This window comes from Liolophura sinensis, chromosome 10 (assembly GCF_032854445.1).
Source record: "Liolophura sinensis isolate JHLJ2023 chromosome 10, CUHK_Ljap_v2, whole genome shotgun sequence".
NCBI lineage: Eukaryota > Metazoa > Mollusca > Polyplacophora > Chitonida > Chitonidae > Liolophura > Liolophura sinensis.
In genome coordinates, this window is record NC_088304.1 from 7,838,125 (window position 1) to 7,852,269 (window position 14,145).

Consider the following 14,145-nt stretch of genomic DNA (forward strand, 5'->3'; position numbering starts at 1 on the left):
AAAAACACCTTTTTAAAAGTGTTCTCACATATCTTTGCCATCAAAAGTATGTACAAGCTATGTGCTGTACTGTTAAAGTCAAGTTAACATCAGAATACAAGCCTGACCTGCTGACTGGCATCCTCAGCAACTTGTTTGAGATTTGTCTCTAGTTCCTCCTGATACTTCAGCTGATTGGTGGAGGCATGGCGCTCAGACTTAAGCTGACGATCCAGCGTCTGCGCTTTGGTTGTGCTGTCCTTGAGCTCCTCCTGGACGCTCTGTAGCTGAGCTTCGTAGTTGCTGCACATATCACAGGGTCGCCCCAGCTTTTCTCTTGATGCCTTCAGCTGCAAAAAAGAGAAAAAAAAACATACTAATGATGCTACTGATAGATACAACATGTATTTTTTCAAATTCTAGCGTAACTTGTGCACCTGAGCAGGCAATCTTCATAACGTGTGGATTTTGCTGGGGGTACAAGCATAAAGATAGAAGATCTGAAATAAAATATCTGACAAAGGGATCGTAGCATAAAGCCAAAAATCACGGTCAACAGACCAGCTCTTTAAAGACAGCGGTGGCAGGTGGTGGTGGTGGTGGTGGGGGGGGGGGTGTGTGTAGGTGGGTGTGGGATGATAGGAATGTAATCATTATTTTGTTTTATCCTTTATCCTTAGCTTAACTTTACACCCCGAAGCACATAATAATATGAGATGACTGTTTCTTATGTACATGTAACACAGTACACAACCCCAGCTCAAGTTAAGAGATGAAGTTTCCAGAGTTATTTGCAAAGCAAGCCTACAGTATATCCCTAACAATTGCAGTCCTAAGCACAGATCACAGCTGTACTCAAAAAATTAGTAAATTAGACAAGTACAACTCTAGACAGGTTTACAGGCGAAAGAAATTTGACTTCCATGTACAGCTGGGTTCAAACCTTCCACCCCATTGATCAGGCGGCAAACAGCCTCTATGACAATGCTTTAGCTGAACAAGCCATAAGGAAAACATAAATGGAGTACTGTGAAAGCTGGCCCCTAGTAATGATGGGCTAACTTACCTCCCTTTGTAGCAGCTCCCATTCCTTCTCGCTGACTATGCGGCGACCCTCCATAGACATGGCCTCTGTTCTTGACTTGACACTGGCCAGCAGTGACTGGCGAGCCTCCAGCTCTGGTGTTGGATCTGATAACACAACAGACGTGTGCAAAACAATGCTTTGCGAAATGTACAACCATGCAGGAAAAGCAAACTATGTATCTTTTGAAAAGACATTCTTGAAAGTGTTTAATCTCTGTACCCATCAAACCCAGTCACTCAAAGCAACAACCAAACAATCAAGGCTTGGATTTGAACCCGTGACCTCACTGGGCAGGGCAGAGAGGCTGTAGAATTACTGCATTTTACTTTCAGGTGGCACAGATTGTTAGATTCTGATTAATTCATCCACCTTATAGGGCCCTTACAAATCTGTATTGTTTATTTCATTACTTATCAGACAAACTTATGAAAAGTATTATTTTAAGGCCTTTATGTACTTCTGAAAGTGCATTTTTACATAACAAACTATAAGTGAAATGCAGTATTCATGACAATTATAACTGTAGATGTCATCTAGTGTGGGAATGGGTGTTACCTCTGATAGCCCTGAGTTGAGCCTCTGTCAGTGCCGGGGAAGCGCCTGACTCCCCTGGGCTAATCTGACCATCAGCATCCTGTAAAGACCGCGTTTCATGGATACCGCTGTCCAGGAAGCCATCCTCCAGGGCACTGTTAGAATGTGACTTCCTCATGGCAGACCCCAGCTCCGGCGTGCTGAACCCTATGTCAGGCACATCGTCAAACATTGTGGAGTTTATGGAGGCCTTGGATTCGCTCTTTGTTTTCTCTAAAGCACCTCCAATCAAACTGCTGGGCTTTGACATCTGCAAACAAAGCATAAAAAAGACACTGGTAATGATAAAGGAGATGGTTAAAAAAGACAAAAGGTGATAACAAAAACACTTCTATCTAAATGATGTCAACACAAATACCAAACACACGATTATCAGCATCTGGAGAGTCATCCAAGAAATGCTAAGTAAACTTTTAATAGGTGATTTTAACTTTTCTGTTGACTGGCTGACTCGGACAAATGTGTGAATGTGGTCAAGTGTTAATTTGCCACTCATTATCGTTTTATACCTTCTGGCTCATTTGGCTTACAGCATGTATGTCGCTCATTTGGCTTATGTGGTAAATATGGCTAATGTTGTGCATTAGGCTCATGTGGCCCATCTGGCATATGTGGCAAATCTGGCTAATGTGGCTAATTTGGTTTATGTGGCTCATCTAGCTTACGTGGCTCATTGGTCTTATGCGGCAAATCTGGCTTATGTGGCTAATTTGGCTCATCTGGCTTATGTGCCTAATTTGGCTTATGTGGCTCATCTGGCTTATGTTGCACACTGGGCTTATGTGGCAAATCTGGCTTATGTGGCGAATTTGGCTTATTGTGGCTCATCTGGGTTATGTGGCTCATTTGGCTTATGTGGCAAATTTGGCTTAAGTGGCCCATCTGACTTATGAGGCACATTTGGCTTATCTGGCTCATTTGGCTTATGTGGCACATTGGGCTTATGTAGCTCCTTTGGCTTATGTGGCACATTTGGCTTGTGTGGCTCATTTGGCTTATGCTGCACAGTTGTGTTTCTCCTTCGAGGTCTACCTAGTTTTCATGGCATTAAACCCCAATTGTATGAATAAACAACTCAATGTTCTAGCTTCAACCCATAACCTTGTACACATACATCACAATTTTGTTCAACACCACATGTTGGACCATATGCCTCATGAGTGATGTGAAGCACCTCTCATCACCAAAGCCCATCATCAGTAGGCACAGAAAGGCACTAATTCTAAGTACGAGGCTCGGGATTGAATCCACACATTGTGTATCATGGACATTATATCGTAAGACAACACACATGTACTGTATCTATCTGTGCAGAATGTGCATGAAGTGATAACTTACCTTGTCTTCTGCTTCTGCTGCTTTCTCTACAACAGATCAATAAGACAGATGTTACTTCATGAACTGATAGCATTATACAACATGTAGAAATCATATGTATGCAATGATACAGACATAGGCAAAAATTAGTTAAACTGTTATTACTTCAATGCCTTGTTTGCTCAATTATCCGCCATCTCAAATCACGATGGAACTCTACTCAAAAAATTGAGAATTATTATTGTTTACACACATTATTTTGCTATGTTTTGAAAAAGCAAAGCTAAGACAAACAAGTGGAACTTAAAGTTGATTATCATTAAAGGAAAGCAGGTTTTTCCGTCCACAAACCACAGACAAATACTGCACTAACAAACGTTACATTTGTCTAAAACAATACACATGTAAGTCAAAAAATATTCAAAAGTTAATATTACTTCACTGCCTTGTATGGTCAATCATTTACCATAAACAAATCCAGATGAACTTTTAGCGACAATTATAAACCTTTACCTACATTTACTTGTAAGTTTATTACTATACTAAAACACATCACTGACATCAGTGGAATTGAAAGGTGTTTATCATTAAACTAAAGCAGGTTTATGAGCACTCACTGATATTACTGCAACAAAAGACAACACACTGACAGTACCCACCCTAAAGTGTTTATAAAGCCAAATGAAACTCATAAAATATTATGAGCCCTACACTTCACAAATATGACATAACCCCCATCCACACCCTCCTCAGCTTTTTAAGATCAACAAAGCTCAAAATCAAATGAAGTCAATAATTTAGTTAAATTAAATTATAAAGAATGTATACTGGTATAAAATTAGAGTAATGTACTGACTGGCTTTCATCTCTGCCTGTCTTTCCTCCTCTTTTTGTTTCCTCTGTTTCTCTCTCATCTCTTCTAAATCCTTCACTTTCTTCTCCTGAGCCTCCCTCTCCAGATCACGTTTTTGCAGTTCTGTATCCAGAAACATGCATGTCAGTCAAATCACTAATATACACAAGTAGTTATGACTCTGTAACCAAAAACCATGACAAATCCATCAACAAGTAAAATCACAAACAGTGATTAACCCTACTATCAGGTTACCTCGTTGCAGTTCATAACACCTGACAAGGTACATGTGCTTGACAACCCCCTAAACCTTGTTATTTGTCTGAAGCTTTTTCTCTACTGCTCTGTAGAAGGCACCATATCCGACCTGCTATTTGTCACTGCTGCTCCACGGACAGCACACTTTCCCACCCTATATTTTGTTTTGCTGTTCTGTAGACAGCACAAATTCCTACCTACTATCTGTCTCGGCTGTTCTGCAGACAGCACACTTTCCCACCTGCTATTTGTCTCTGCTGTTCCATGGACAACACCCTTTCTCACCTGTTATTTTGTATTTTTTGCACATTAGACAGCACATTTTCCCACCTTTTATTTGCCTCTGCTGTTCTGTAGACAGCACATTTTCTCACCTATTTGTCTCTGCTGTTCCACAGACATCACACTTTCTCACCTGCTATTTGACTTTGCTGTTCTGTAGACAGCATACTTTCTCACCTGCTATTTGTCTGTGCTGTTTTGTAGACAGCACACTTTCTCACCTGCTATTAGTTTGTGCTGTTCTGTAGACAGGACACTTTCTCACCTATTTGTTTCTGCTGCTCCACAGACAGTACACTGTCCCAATTGCTATTTATCTCTGCTCTTGTGTAGACATCACACTTTCTCACCCATTTGTCTCTGCTGCTGCACAGACGACACACTGTCCCAACTGCTATTTGTCTCTGCTGGCCCAGATAGCACACTGTCCCAACTACTATTTGTCTGATGTTCTGTAGACAGCACACTTTCTCACCTGCTATTTTTCTGGTGTTCTGTAGACAGCACACTTTCTCACCTGCTATTTGTCTCTGCTGTTCTGTAGACAGCACACTTTCCATCCTGCGCATGTCCATCATCATCAGTCTTTGTGATTCTAAGAACTGATCGTTGGCCATCTGCCAGGTACACTTCAATTCACTGTGTTCTTTTTTCTCCTGCTCCAGTAATCTGCATACTGAAAACATCACAGAAGACTCATAATCAGTTTACACCAACAACACGTTCTTACACGTTTGGCAAGGGTGACCAAGGGGAAAAGATTAAAAACTGCATGCATATTACCATCTGTCATAAAAACAATCAAAACAAATAACGTTTACTGCATTTGTCCTATAAATCTGTGACCCTCTGTATGACCCTACACTCTCCCCGCACCCTGACGTATTGCACTACAATACACCCTCACCCGGATGCATGACCCTGCACTTTCCCCATACCCTGACATATTGCACTACAATACCCCCTTACCCAGATGTATGACTCTACACTCTCCCCTTATCCTGACATACTGCACCACAATACCTCCTTACTCAGGTATATGGCCCTGCAATCTCCCCTTACCCTGACATATTGCACCACAATATCTCCTTACCCAGATGTATGACCCTACAATCTCCCCTTACCCTGACATATTGCACCATAATACCTCCTTACCTATATGTATGACCCTACACTCTCCCCTTACCCTGACATATTGCACCACAATACCTTCTTACCCAGATGTATGACCCTGCAATCTCCCCTTACCCTGACATATTGCACTACCATACACCATATGTATGACCCTTAATCTAACCTTTGCTCACATGGATGTACCTACACCCCCTTACCCTCTTGTAGACTTCGGGGGTATTGGGGACCGACATTCTCCCTTTGCTTACTTGCATGTATATGGCCCTACATTCCATCCTTACCCTCGTGTAGACTTCGGGGGTATTGGGGACCTACACTCTCCCTTTGCCTACATACATGGCCCTACATTCTGTCCTTACCCTCGTGTAGTTCTGCGCGTAATTTCTCTGAGTCCTCCTGTAACACAGACTTCTGGGTATTGAGGACGGCCACGTACATCTCCAAGTCTGTCCTAGCTGCCTTCTCCGCCTTCAAGTAGTGCATCAGTTCCTTTACCTGATACAGACATTTATATCCAGTTGATATGTTAACACAATAATACAGACAGAGGCCTCACTGAGAGGTTATGCAAATGCGCTCAAAAGTTACATTCCTCGAAACCTCGATCTGGCAAAAAAAAAAGCAAAACACTGATGGCCTTTGTTTCTCTCCGAGCTTTTTCACAAGCAGGTGTGGCCAGGCGTATGTGTTTCCTTATTTTAATGTACCAAACTAAGGCAAATAGTTGGTACAGCTTTTTCTTGAGCCTGTGCCAAACTGCATACAGATTTAATCTATTTTTTTTCTGGCTCGGTCACGAAGAATCTGCTCTTTGAAATTCAGAAGGGATTAGAGCATGCCACTGATCACTCTGACATCTGCATCAGCTGCAGGAAGGAGTATTGCTTACCCTTTCTTCTGGGTCCTTACAGCTGTCCAGGTCTGGTAGTGATGGAGATTTCGGGGTGTGGCTTGAGGGCAGGGTAGGGGCCCCGTCAGGCATCGTGCGCACCTGCTGATAACAACAAGACCCCAGTGTATTACCATGGATAAGGTTTGACACAAAAGTACAGGAGCTAAAGTTAGACAGAGACTTGAAAACCACTTTCATTTATTTTACTTATTTATTTGATTGGGGTTTTACACCGGACTCAAGAACATTTCACTTATACGACAGTGGCCAGCATTATGGTGTCATAGCCTGGGGGAAACCCATGACCATCCGCAGGTTGCTGGAAGATCTTCCCACGTACAGCCAGAGAGGAAGGCAGCATGAGGTAAAACCACTTTAAAAAGAGCTCTTTCAAGAAATAGCCTCAGTCTGTTTTATATATATGTGCCGGAGGTGAATCATCATCGTCGTCTGTTACACAATGGTGGAGGTGAATCACCATCCTCGACAGTTACACAACGCCGGAGGTGAATCACCATCCTCGACAGTTACACAATGCTGGAGGTGAATCACCATCCTCGAAAGTTACACAATACTGGAGGTGAATCACCATCCTCGACAGTTACACAATGCCGGAGGTGAATCACCATCCTCGACAGCTACACAATGCTGGAGGTGAATCACCATCCTCGTCAGTTACACAATGCTGGAGGTGAATCACCATCCTCGTCAGTTAATGACCATCCTCGTCAGTTACACAATGCTGGAGGTGAATCACCATCCTCGTCAGTTACACAATGCTGGAGGTGAATCACCACCTTCGTCAGTTACCCTATAAAACACCTGACCTTAAGCCACAACTGAACAAGCAAGAGCCGGTAACCTCTAGATGATTGGCTTCAGCAAGTCAGGGCCTTTCAATAAGTCATTTTCCCTATGATGGTTTCGTGCAGATATGACAGTCATGTTTACCACCAGAGGAAAAAAACAGAGGCTGAGATTAAAGTGAAAGACATCACCAGACTAATGTTTATGTGCACTAAAAGACTATCATTCCAAGTATCTTAAACCAGTATTAAATATTTGTTCAGAATGTTTCAACCCAGTAAAAGTTTAGAGAAACTTCGTCTTGACACAGTTTCAGTGCGTCTCCATTATCGACAGCAAGGTGACGTCACATTTACTCTGGCCCTCTATCGTAGAAGGTATCTTCCATATCATAGCCCGAGCAGTAGCCTATGACAGATAAAGGTTTTGGAATTTGGCGATGAAGGTCCAAGTGATAAATAGCTTTCTCAGAAACTGGACACACTGGAAAGATGTTTTTTCCACTGCTTGAACTGCTGATACAGTAGGCGTGATATATAATTTACAGTTTAAGTAGCCTGTAGATGCACAGCCTCCGCAGGAGTTGTACTGCTGATTTTGACCCCTATTAAATGTTTACAAAATTACAATAGGGTTTTTGTACAACTAGATTCATGCTGAAACAAATGGAAATAAATCTGAGCACCACTGAGGCTGATCTACACATTTGACTGTCACTAAATTTTATGCTTCAGTTTTGTGGTGGTGGCTTCTAAGATGAAAGCAGAGCTGACCAAGTTATTGCGGACGTCAGAGAAAGAATCTCAGCTTGAACATGGCACTTCAATAATTTTACTGTATTTTATTAAAGAAAGCAGGAAAAAACATCATCTCTTGTATGCGAGATAGACAAAGGATCAAAATTTAAATTCTTCAATTCTAATAAATTTAAAGAAAAAAAATTACATCATAACAATTAATTAATTTTAAGCGTTGTCCGAATGGATATTTGACTGACTCTGATATTTCTTATTTAGAAACTGTTGCCTAAAGGCTAAAATGAATGACAAAAATGTATTTGCATAATTTGAACAGCCTGTCTTGGTAGGCCTAGAGTTTACTGGGGAGATGAATGTGATTTGGGCAAAGATGGTATACTACTGTCTGACATAATTTGTGATACCCTCACTGAACATTACACTGCTTGTTAATGAACTAATTTTATGTCAGTGGTGGTCCACATATGATACACACTATCCCACAACACTATGTGAAATGACCCTTCAGCTACACGTAAATCAATTGTTGTAAACGAACTTAAAAAAATGATGTCCTATACAGTAGTTCTGTGTTATCATGTCACTTCATGGAGTGAATGGGTAAAGGCTACATCACAGCTTAGACCGATAGCCACGTGTTTGATTGGATAAAATTCTCAAGATGTCTGCCTCAATTCACACCAGCCATTTGTGCAGTATTGTCATGTTGCTCTACATGCTACTTGGTGAAATCACATTAAAATAATAAAGCATGATACTTCTTAAAAAGCTTGATTGTCCTGCTTTTGACTGAAATGTGTTTTAGTGCTGTCTTGTCCTTTAAATCCTTCACCAATAATTGTGAGGTTGCAGGGTCAAATCCAGCTCCTGCTATTTTGTCTGTGGCTTTAGGTCAGGAGGTTTGTCAGATACCTGGTAAACTACAGGGATATGCATGAGGTTTATCCTTAGGAGGCAGATCGCTTTAATGAACATGCAATTGTGAATGTTATCCCCCTTTTCCCATAGAGCTCTCACTTGCCATAGTGTCCTTTGATATCCCCAGCTGTATCTGGGCAGCCCTCATCTTCTTCTATAGAGGCATCACTACAGCACCTCGATGTGTACACGTGTATAACCTTTATTGCTAAGGTTAAACAAACTCCCATCCCCAGTGAGCCCCCACTCACCATGGTGCCCTCTGATATCCCCAGCTGCATCTTGGCAGCCCTTATCTCCTTCTATAGAGGCATCACCATAGAACCTCGGTGTGTACACATATGTAACCTTTATTGAAACAACCTCCCATCCCCAGTAAGCCCCCACTCACCATGGTGCCCTCTGATATCCCCAGCTGCATCTCGGCAGCCCTCATCTCTTTCTATTGAGGCATCACTACAGCACCTCGGTGTGTACACATATATAACCTTTACTGCTAAGGTTAAACAACCCCCCATCCCCAGTAAGCCCCCACTCACCATGGTGCCCTCTGATATCCCCAGCTGCATCTCGGCAGCCCTCATCTCTTTCTATAGAGGCATCACTACAGCACCTCGGTGTGTACACATATATAACCTTTACTGCTAAGGTTAAACAACCCCCCATCCCCAGTAAGCCCCCACTCACCATAGTATCCTCTAATATCCTCAGCTGCATCTTGGCAGCCCTCATCTCTTTCTATAGTGGCATCACTACAGCACCTCGGTGTGTACACATATACAACCTTCACTGTTAAGGTTAAACACCCCCCACCCCCTCATCCCCAGTGAGCCCCCACTCACCATGGTGCCCTCTGATATCCCCAGCTGCATCTCGGCAGCCCTCAGTTTAGACTTGAGGGTGTTGATCTCCTCCTCCAGGGGCATCACCACGGATCGCAGCACCTCAGCATCCTCTTGTGCCTGCAGGATTGATTGATTGATTGATTGGATGGCTGATTATGAACTAATGATTCTATATTTAGTCTTTGTGGTTCATTTTCATATGGTAACTGTGCTGCAGTTTAAATTTTGTTTATACAGTTTTGCCATTTACTTTCCCAGAGTATTCCAGTCACATGATGCTAAGGTATATATACATGTTGATAATGGATAATCCTGTCACTATCACGGCTCACACTCTACCAGCCATTTAACCTCACTTTGATAACAGGCTAATCGGTAACAATCGGCAATCACACTCTATGTACAGGTATGACCTCTCACCTTTCTCATGCTGTCCTCTAGGCTCTCGTCTTCTGATGAAGGCTTCCCAAAACCTGGTACTCCCACCTTCTTCTGCAGTGTCTTGGCTACTGAGGCTAGAAAACCTTCCCTATTCAAAGGTGAAGAGAAAATGAACAGTTAATTGAACTGATGTCTCACACATAACATTATGTTTTCAAAGGCAAAAATAGTAGACTTTTTTTGCAGCCTCTAGTTCTTGTCAAACATAATTATTTTATTCTACATGCATATTTTACAAGTTATAAATCAATGCAGTACAGTGCAGGCAAAAACTCATAATACAGAACAGATGCAGATTGGCTGGCAGTAAAAACAGGTTTTCCTGTGTTGATCTTGTAGCCTTTATCACACTTGAATAAATGCACCAGACCTAAAATTCAACTAAGGCAAGGCAGAGCCTAGCCTTGCTTACTTCTCATATCAGCCAATCAGAATCGACTCTTTATGCCTTTAACATCATACTGATGCATCTGTCACATCTACATGTAAGTTGAGCCCCTGAGGGAGCTTAGCCAAAATTCGTGAGTCTATCAATCCCAAAAAATTCAAGATCACGAACGAATGATTCTCGATTGAAACAGGATATTTCATGCCGTTTCCAATTAAATTTCACGTCTCCAATTTTAACGACCAGCTCAAGATTGCTCTCGATTCAAACGAGAGTTCAGCTCAGCAGTGTCGCGTAGTGATACATTCATTCACCTGTCTGAAACCGTACAACTCCATTATCAGTACACACATGCAAATAACTAATCCCGAAGTACGAGTGAGTCACAGTAATATCACGGCTGGCACAAAATTTGTCAAACATATGAGTGGATTACGGTAATAACTTGCAGAATATTTAGATATGCTTGTATTTCTTGTTAGAAAGCTACGTTTTATTATGAGGAAGGCAGGTCAATTCTATCTGCCCAGTCCCAAGTTTATATTGTTTTAACTTATCTTCGCAGGTAAATGTGATTTTGGATGAAACCTACAGACATAAAATACAAGCTTTCGTCTGAAAAATTAAATTCCAAAAGACTTTTAAAAAGTAATTTTAGCGACAGGAGAATGAAAATAAATGCATGGAGAAAGACAATGAGTTTATGCCAAGTGATAATCTCCCCTTGCTGATTGCTCTCCCGTATTTGGCAGTGTGAAATGCTTTATCAGAATGCTTTTATCAAAAAGAAAAAAAGATTTAGACAATGTCCTAAACCACATGCAAAGGAGTCCAATGATATATAGCTGTCAATGCAGCAAGAAGATATCCATGCAATTCCAGTGATCTGCTGAAAGATGATCTAAATAATTACTGGCAGAAGTCTTCTGATAGGTCTACACTAGTAAATCCATGTTTGACGCAGACAATTTTTGTAATATATAAGAAAAAAAAGTATTTTATAACGCTCAAAAACAATATTTATTTGTTTTAGTGACCTAAACAACATGTATATGTGTAGGTCTACTGAGCTTGCCGGTACCCCCGCATATACACTGGAGTTTCGCTCTGGCCATCCCTCTGAGGGGAGAGGTGCATGGGGAATTACTTTCATCTTTGTTCGAGCGTGACGACAGTGATCTCATACTTGCCGCAAGATCTTCGAGATCCCGTTTTCACCAGTCACTAAACAATTGCGAGAGTACGCGGGCCTCATGATCTGTTTCAAAACTGACCAAACGGGAAATCTAAAGATCGCGAACGATTGATTTCATGATTTCTGTAAAATTTTTAAAATTCATGACTACATGACTAATTATTCATGACTACATGCATGTAGATTTTTTCATGACTGCCAAAGGCACTAATCATCAACCAATCACAGAGCCATACCTCTCCTGGCTAAGCTGACTCTGCAGACTCTGTATTTCCTGTTCAAGTCTCCTGTTTTCTGTGAGTAAAGTGAGGTTCTGCTCTTTCATCTCATCGCTAGCGGTTCTGGCTGCTTCCTCCGCAGCATCTGTAAACAAACACAACACAAAATTTGGTTCTATCATGTCTGTGTCTAGTTTAGCCCTACTTGTAAATAATTTACGTTAAATACACAGCATGTATTTTTGTTTTTCCATTTCATGATATGCTGGAGGCTGGCCACCTCACCCTGTAACTGCCGCCTGATCTCGTCAACCTCATCCCCTATCCATTATTAACTCACCTTTTATGATATACTGGAGGCTGTCCACATTACCCTGGAACTGCCGTCTGATCTCGTCTACCTCATCCCCTATCCATTATTAACTCACCTTTCATGATATACTGGAGGCTGGCCACCTCACCCTGTAATTGCCGCCTGATCTCGTCAACCTCATCCCCTATCCATTATTAACTCACCTTTTATGATATACTGGAGGCTGGCCACCTCAGCCTGGAACTGCTGTCTGATCTCGTCTACCTCATCTCCAATCCATTATTAACTCACCTTTTCTGATATGCTGGAGGCTGGCCACCTCACCCTGGAACTGCCGCCTGATCTCTTCTACCTCATCCCCTATCCATTATTAACTCACCTTTTATGATATGATGGAGGCTGGCCACCTCACCCTGGAACTGTCGCCTGATCTCGTCTACCTCATCCCCTATCCATTATTAACTCACCTTTTATGATATGATGGAGGCTGGCCACCACACCCTGGAACTGCCGCCTGATCTCGTCTACCTCATCCCCTATCCATTATTAACTCACCTTTCATAATATGCTGGAGGCTGGCCACCTCACCCTGGAACTGCCGCCTGATCTCGCCTACCTCATCTCCTATCCATTATTAACTCACCTTTCATGATATGCTGGAGGCTGGCCACCTCACCCTGGAACGCTGCCTGATCTCTTCTACCTCATCCCCTATCCATTATTAACTCACCTTTTATGATATGCTGGAGGCTGGCCACCTCACACTGGAACTGCCGTCAGATCTCGTCTACCTCATCCTCTATCCATTATTAACTCACCTTTCATGACATGCTGGAGGCTGGCCACCTCACCCTGGAACTGCCGCCTGATCTCGCCTACCTCATCCCCTATCCATTATTAACTCACCTTTTATGATATGATGGAGGCTGGCCACCTCACCCTGGAACTGTCGCCTGATCTCGTCTACCTCATCCCCTATCCATTATTAACTCACCTTTTATGATATGATGGAGGCTGGCCACCTCACCCTATAACTGCCGCCTGATCTCGTCTACCTCATCTCCAATCCATTATTAACTCACCTTTTATGATATGCTGGAGGCTGGCCACCTCACCCTGTAACTGTCGCCTGATCTCTTCTACCTCATCCCCTATCCATTATTAACTCACCTTTCATAATATGCTGGAGGCTGGCCACCTCGCCCTGGAACTGCCGTCTGATCTCATCCACCTCATCCTCTTTGCCCGCCTCTGACACTGCGGCCGCTGTCTTCACCCCCTCCAACTCATCCTTCACCAGAGACAACTGCTCGCTCAGGGTCTTCACTTTCTCCCTGGCTTCGGAGTGTAGCTCTTTCTCCTTCCTCAGCTCCGCTACAAAATACAGTATTTGGGTGATTCACTGATTATTGCCAAACTCATAAGGCATCACTCAACAGGGAGCGACATGTGTTATTTGTAAATATATTCTTATACATGTCACCTAGAGCATTAAAAGTTTGACATGATTAATATTTATCTGGACACACAAAGTTACAATACTGCACAGACAGCAAAAAAATTGTAACCATTCATTCATTCAAAGGATAAAGTTTGAGGTTAGATAAAAACCTTGGAATCCAGGTTTATACATGGTGTCCAGAACTGATTACAATTCTATTATTTCATGTGAAACTAGATGGATATATAAAAATTTTTTAACCATCTGGATGTTAGGAAAACATAATAATTCAGACAAAATTATAATTTAAATAAGACAAAAGTTTCAACATGTACAACTAAGTACACAGGTGCTGTATGGTATTAAAATTATCAATGTGCAACGAAGTAATGGTGCCACCTTGTACATCTGTGATTTACACCATC

At 42.1% G+C, this 14,145-nt stretch overlaps 1 protein-coding gene across 4 annotated transcripts in view; it reads right to left on the minus strand.

The window, feature by feature from the left end:
* The window catches only part of LOC135476423 (rab GTPase-binding effector protein 1-like), a 35,327-nt gene that overhangs the window by 11,895 nt on the left and 9,287 nt on the right, over positions 1-14,145 (minus strand). For 3 of the 4 annotated variants that reach the window (XM_064756450.1, XM_064756449.1, XM_064756446.1), the window contains 12 exons: positions 13,450-13,653; positions 11,985-12,111; positions 10,145-10,253; positions 9,722-9,841; positions 6,394-6,498; positions 5,864-5,999; positions 4,888-5,046; positions 3,834-3,953; positions 2,999-3,024; positions 1,622-1,910; positions 1,046-1,170; positions 108-329 (listed from right to left, as the gene is read on the minus strand). In XM_064756450.1, the coding sequence (XP_064612520.1) occupies positions 108-329; positions 1,046-1,170; positions 1,622-1,910; positions 2,999-3,024; positions 3,834-3,953; positions 4,888-5,046; positions 5,864-5,999; positions 6,394-6,498; positions 9,722-9,841; positions 10,145-10,253; positions 11,985-12,111; positions 13,450-13,653 (1,742 nt within the window). The remainder of the gene's footprint in view (positions 1-107; positions 330-1,045; positions 1,171-1,621; positions 1,911-2,998; positions 3,025-3,833; positions 3,954-4,887; positions 5,047-5,863; positions 6,000-6,393; positions 6,499-9,721; positions 9,842-10,144; positions 10,254-11,984; positions 12,112-13,449; positions 13,654-14,145) is intronic. The other variant, XM_064756447.1, reaches the window with a different exon arrangement.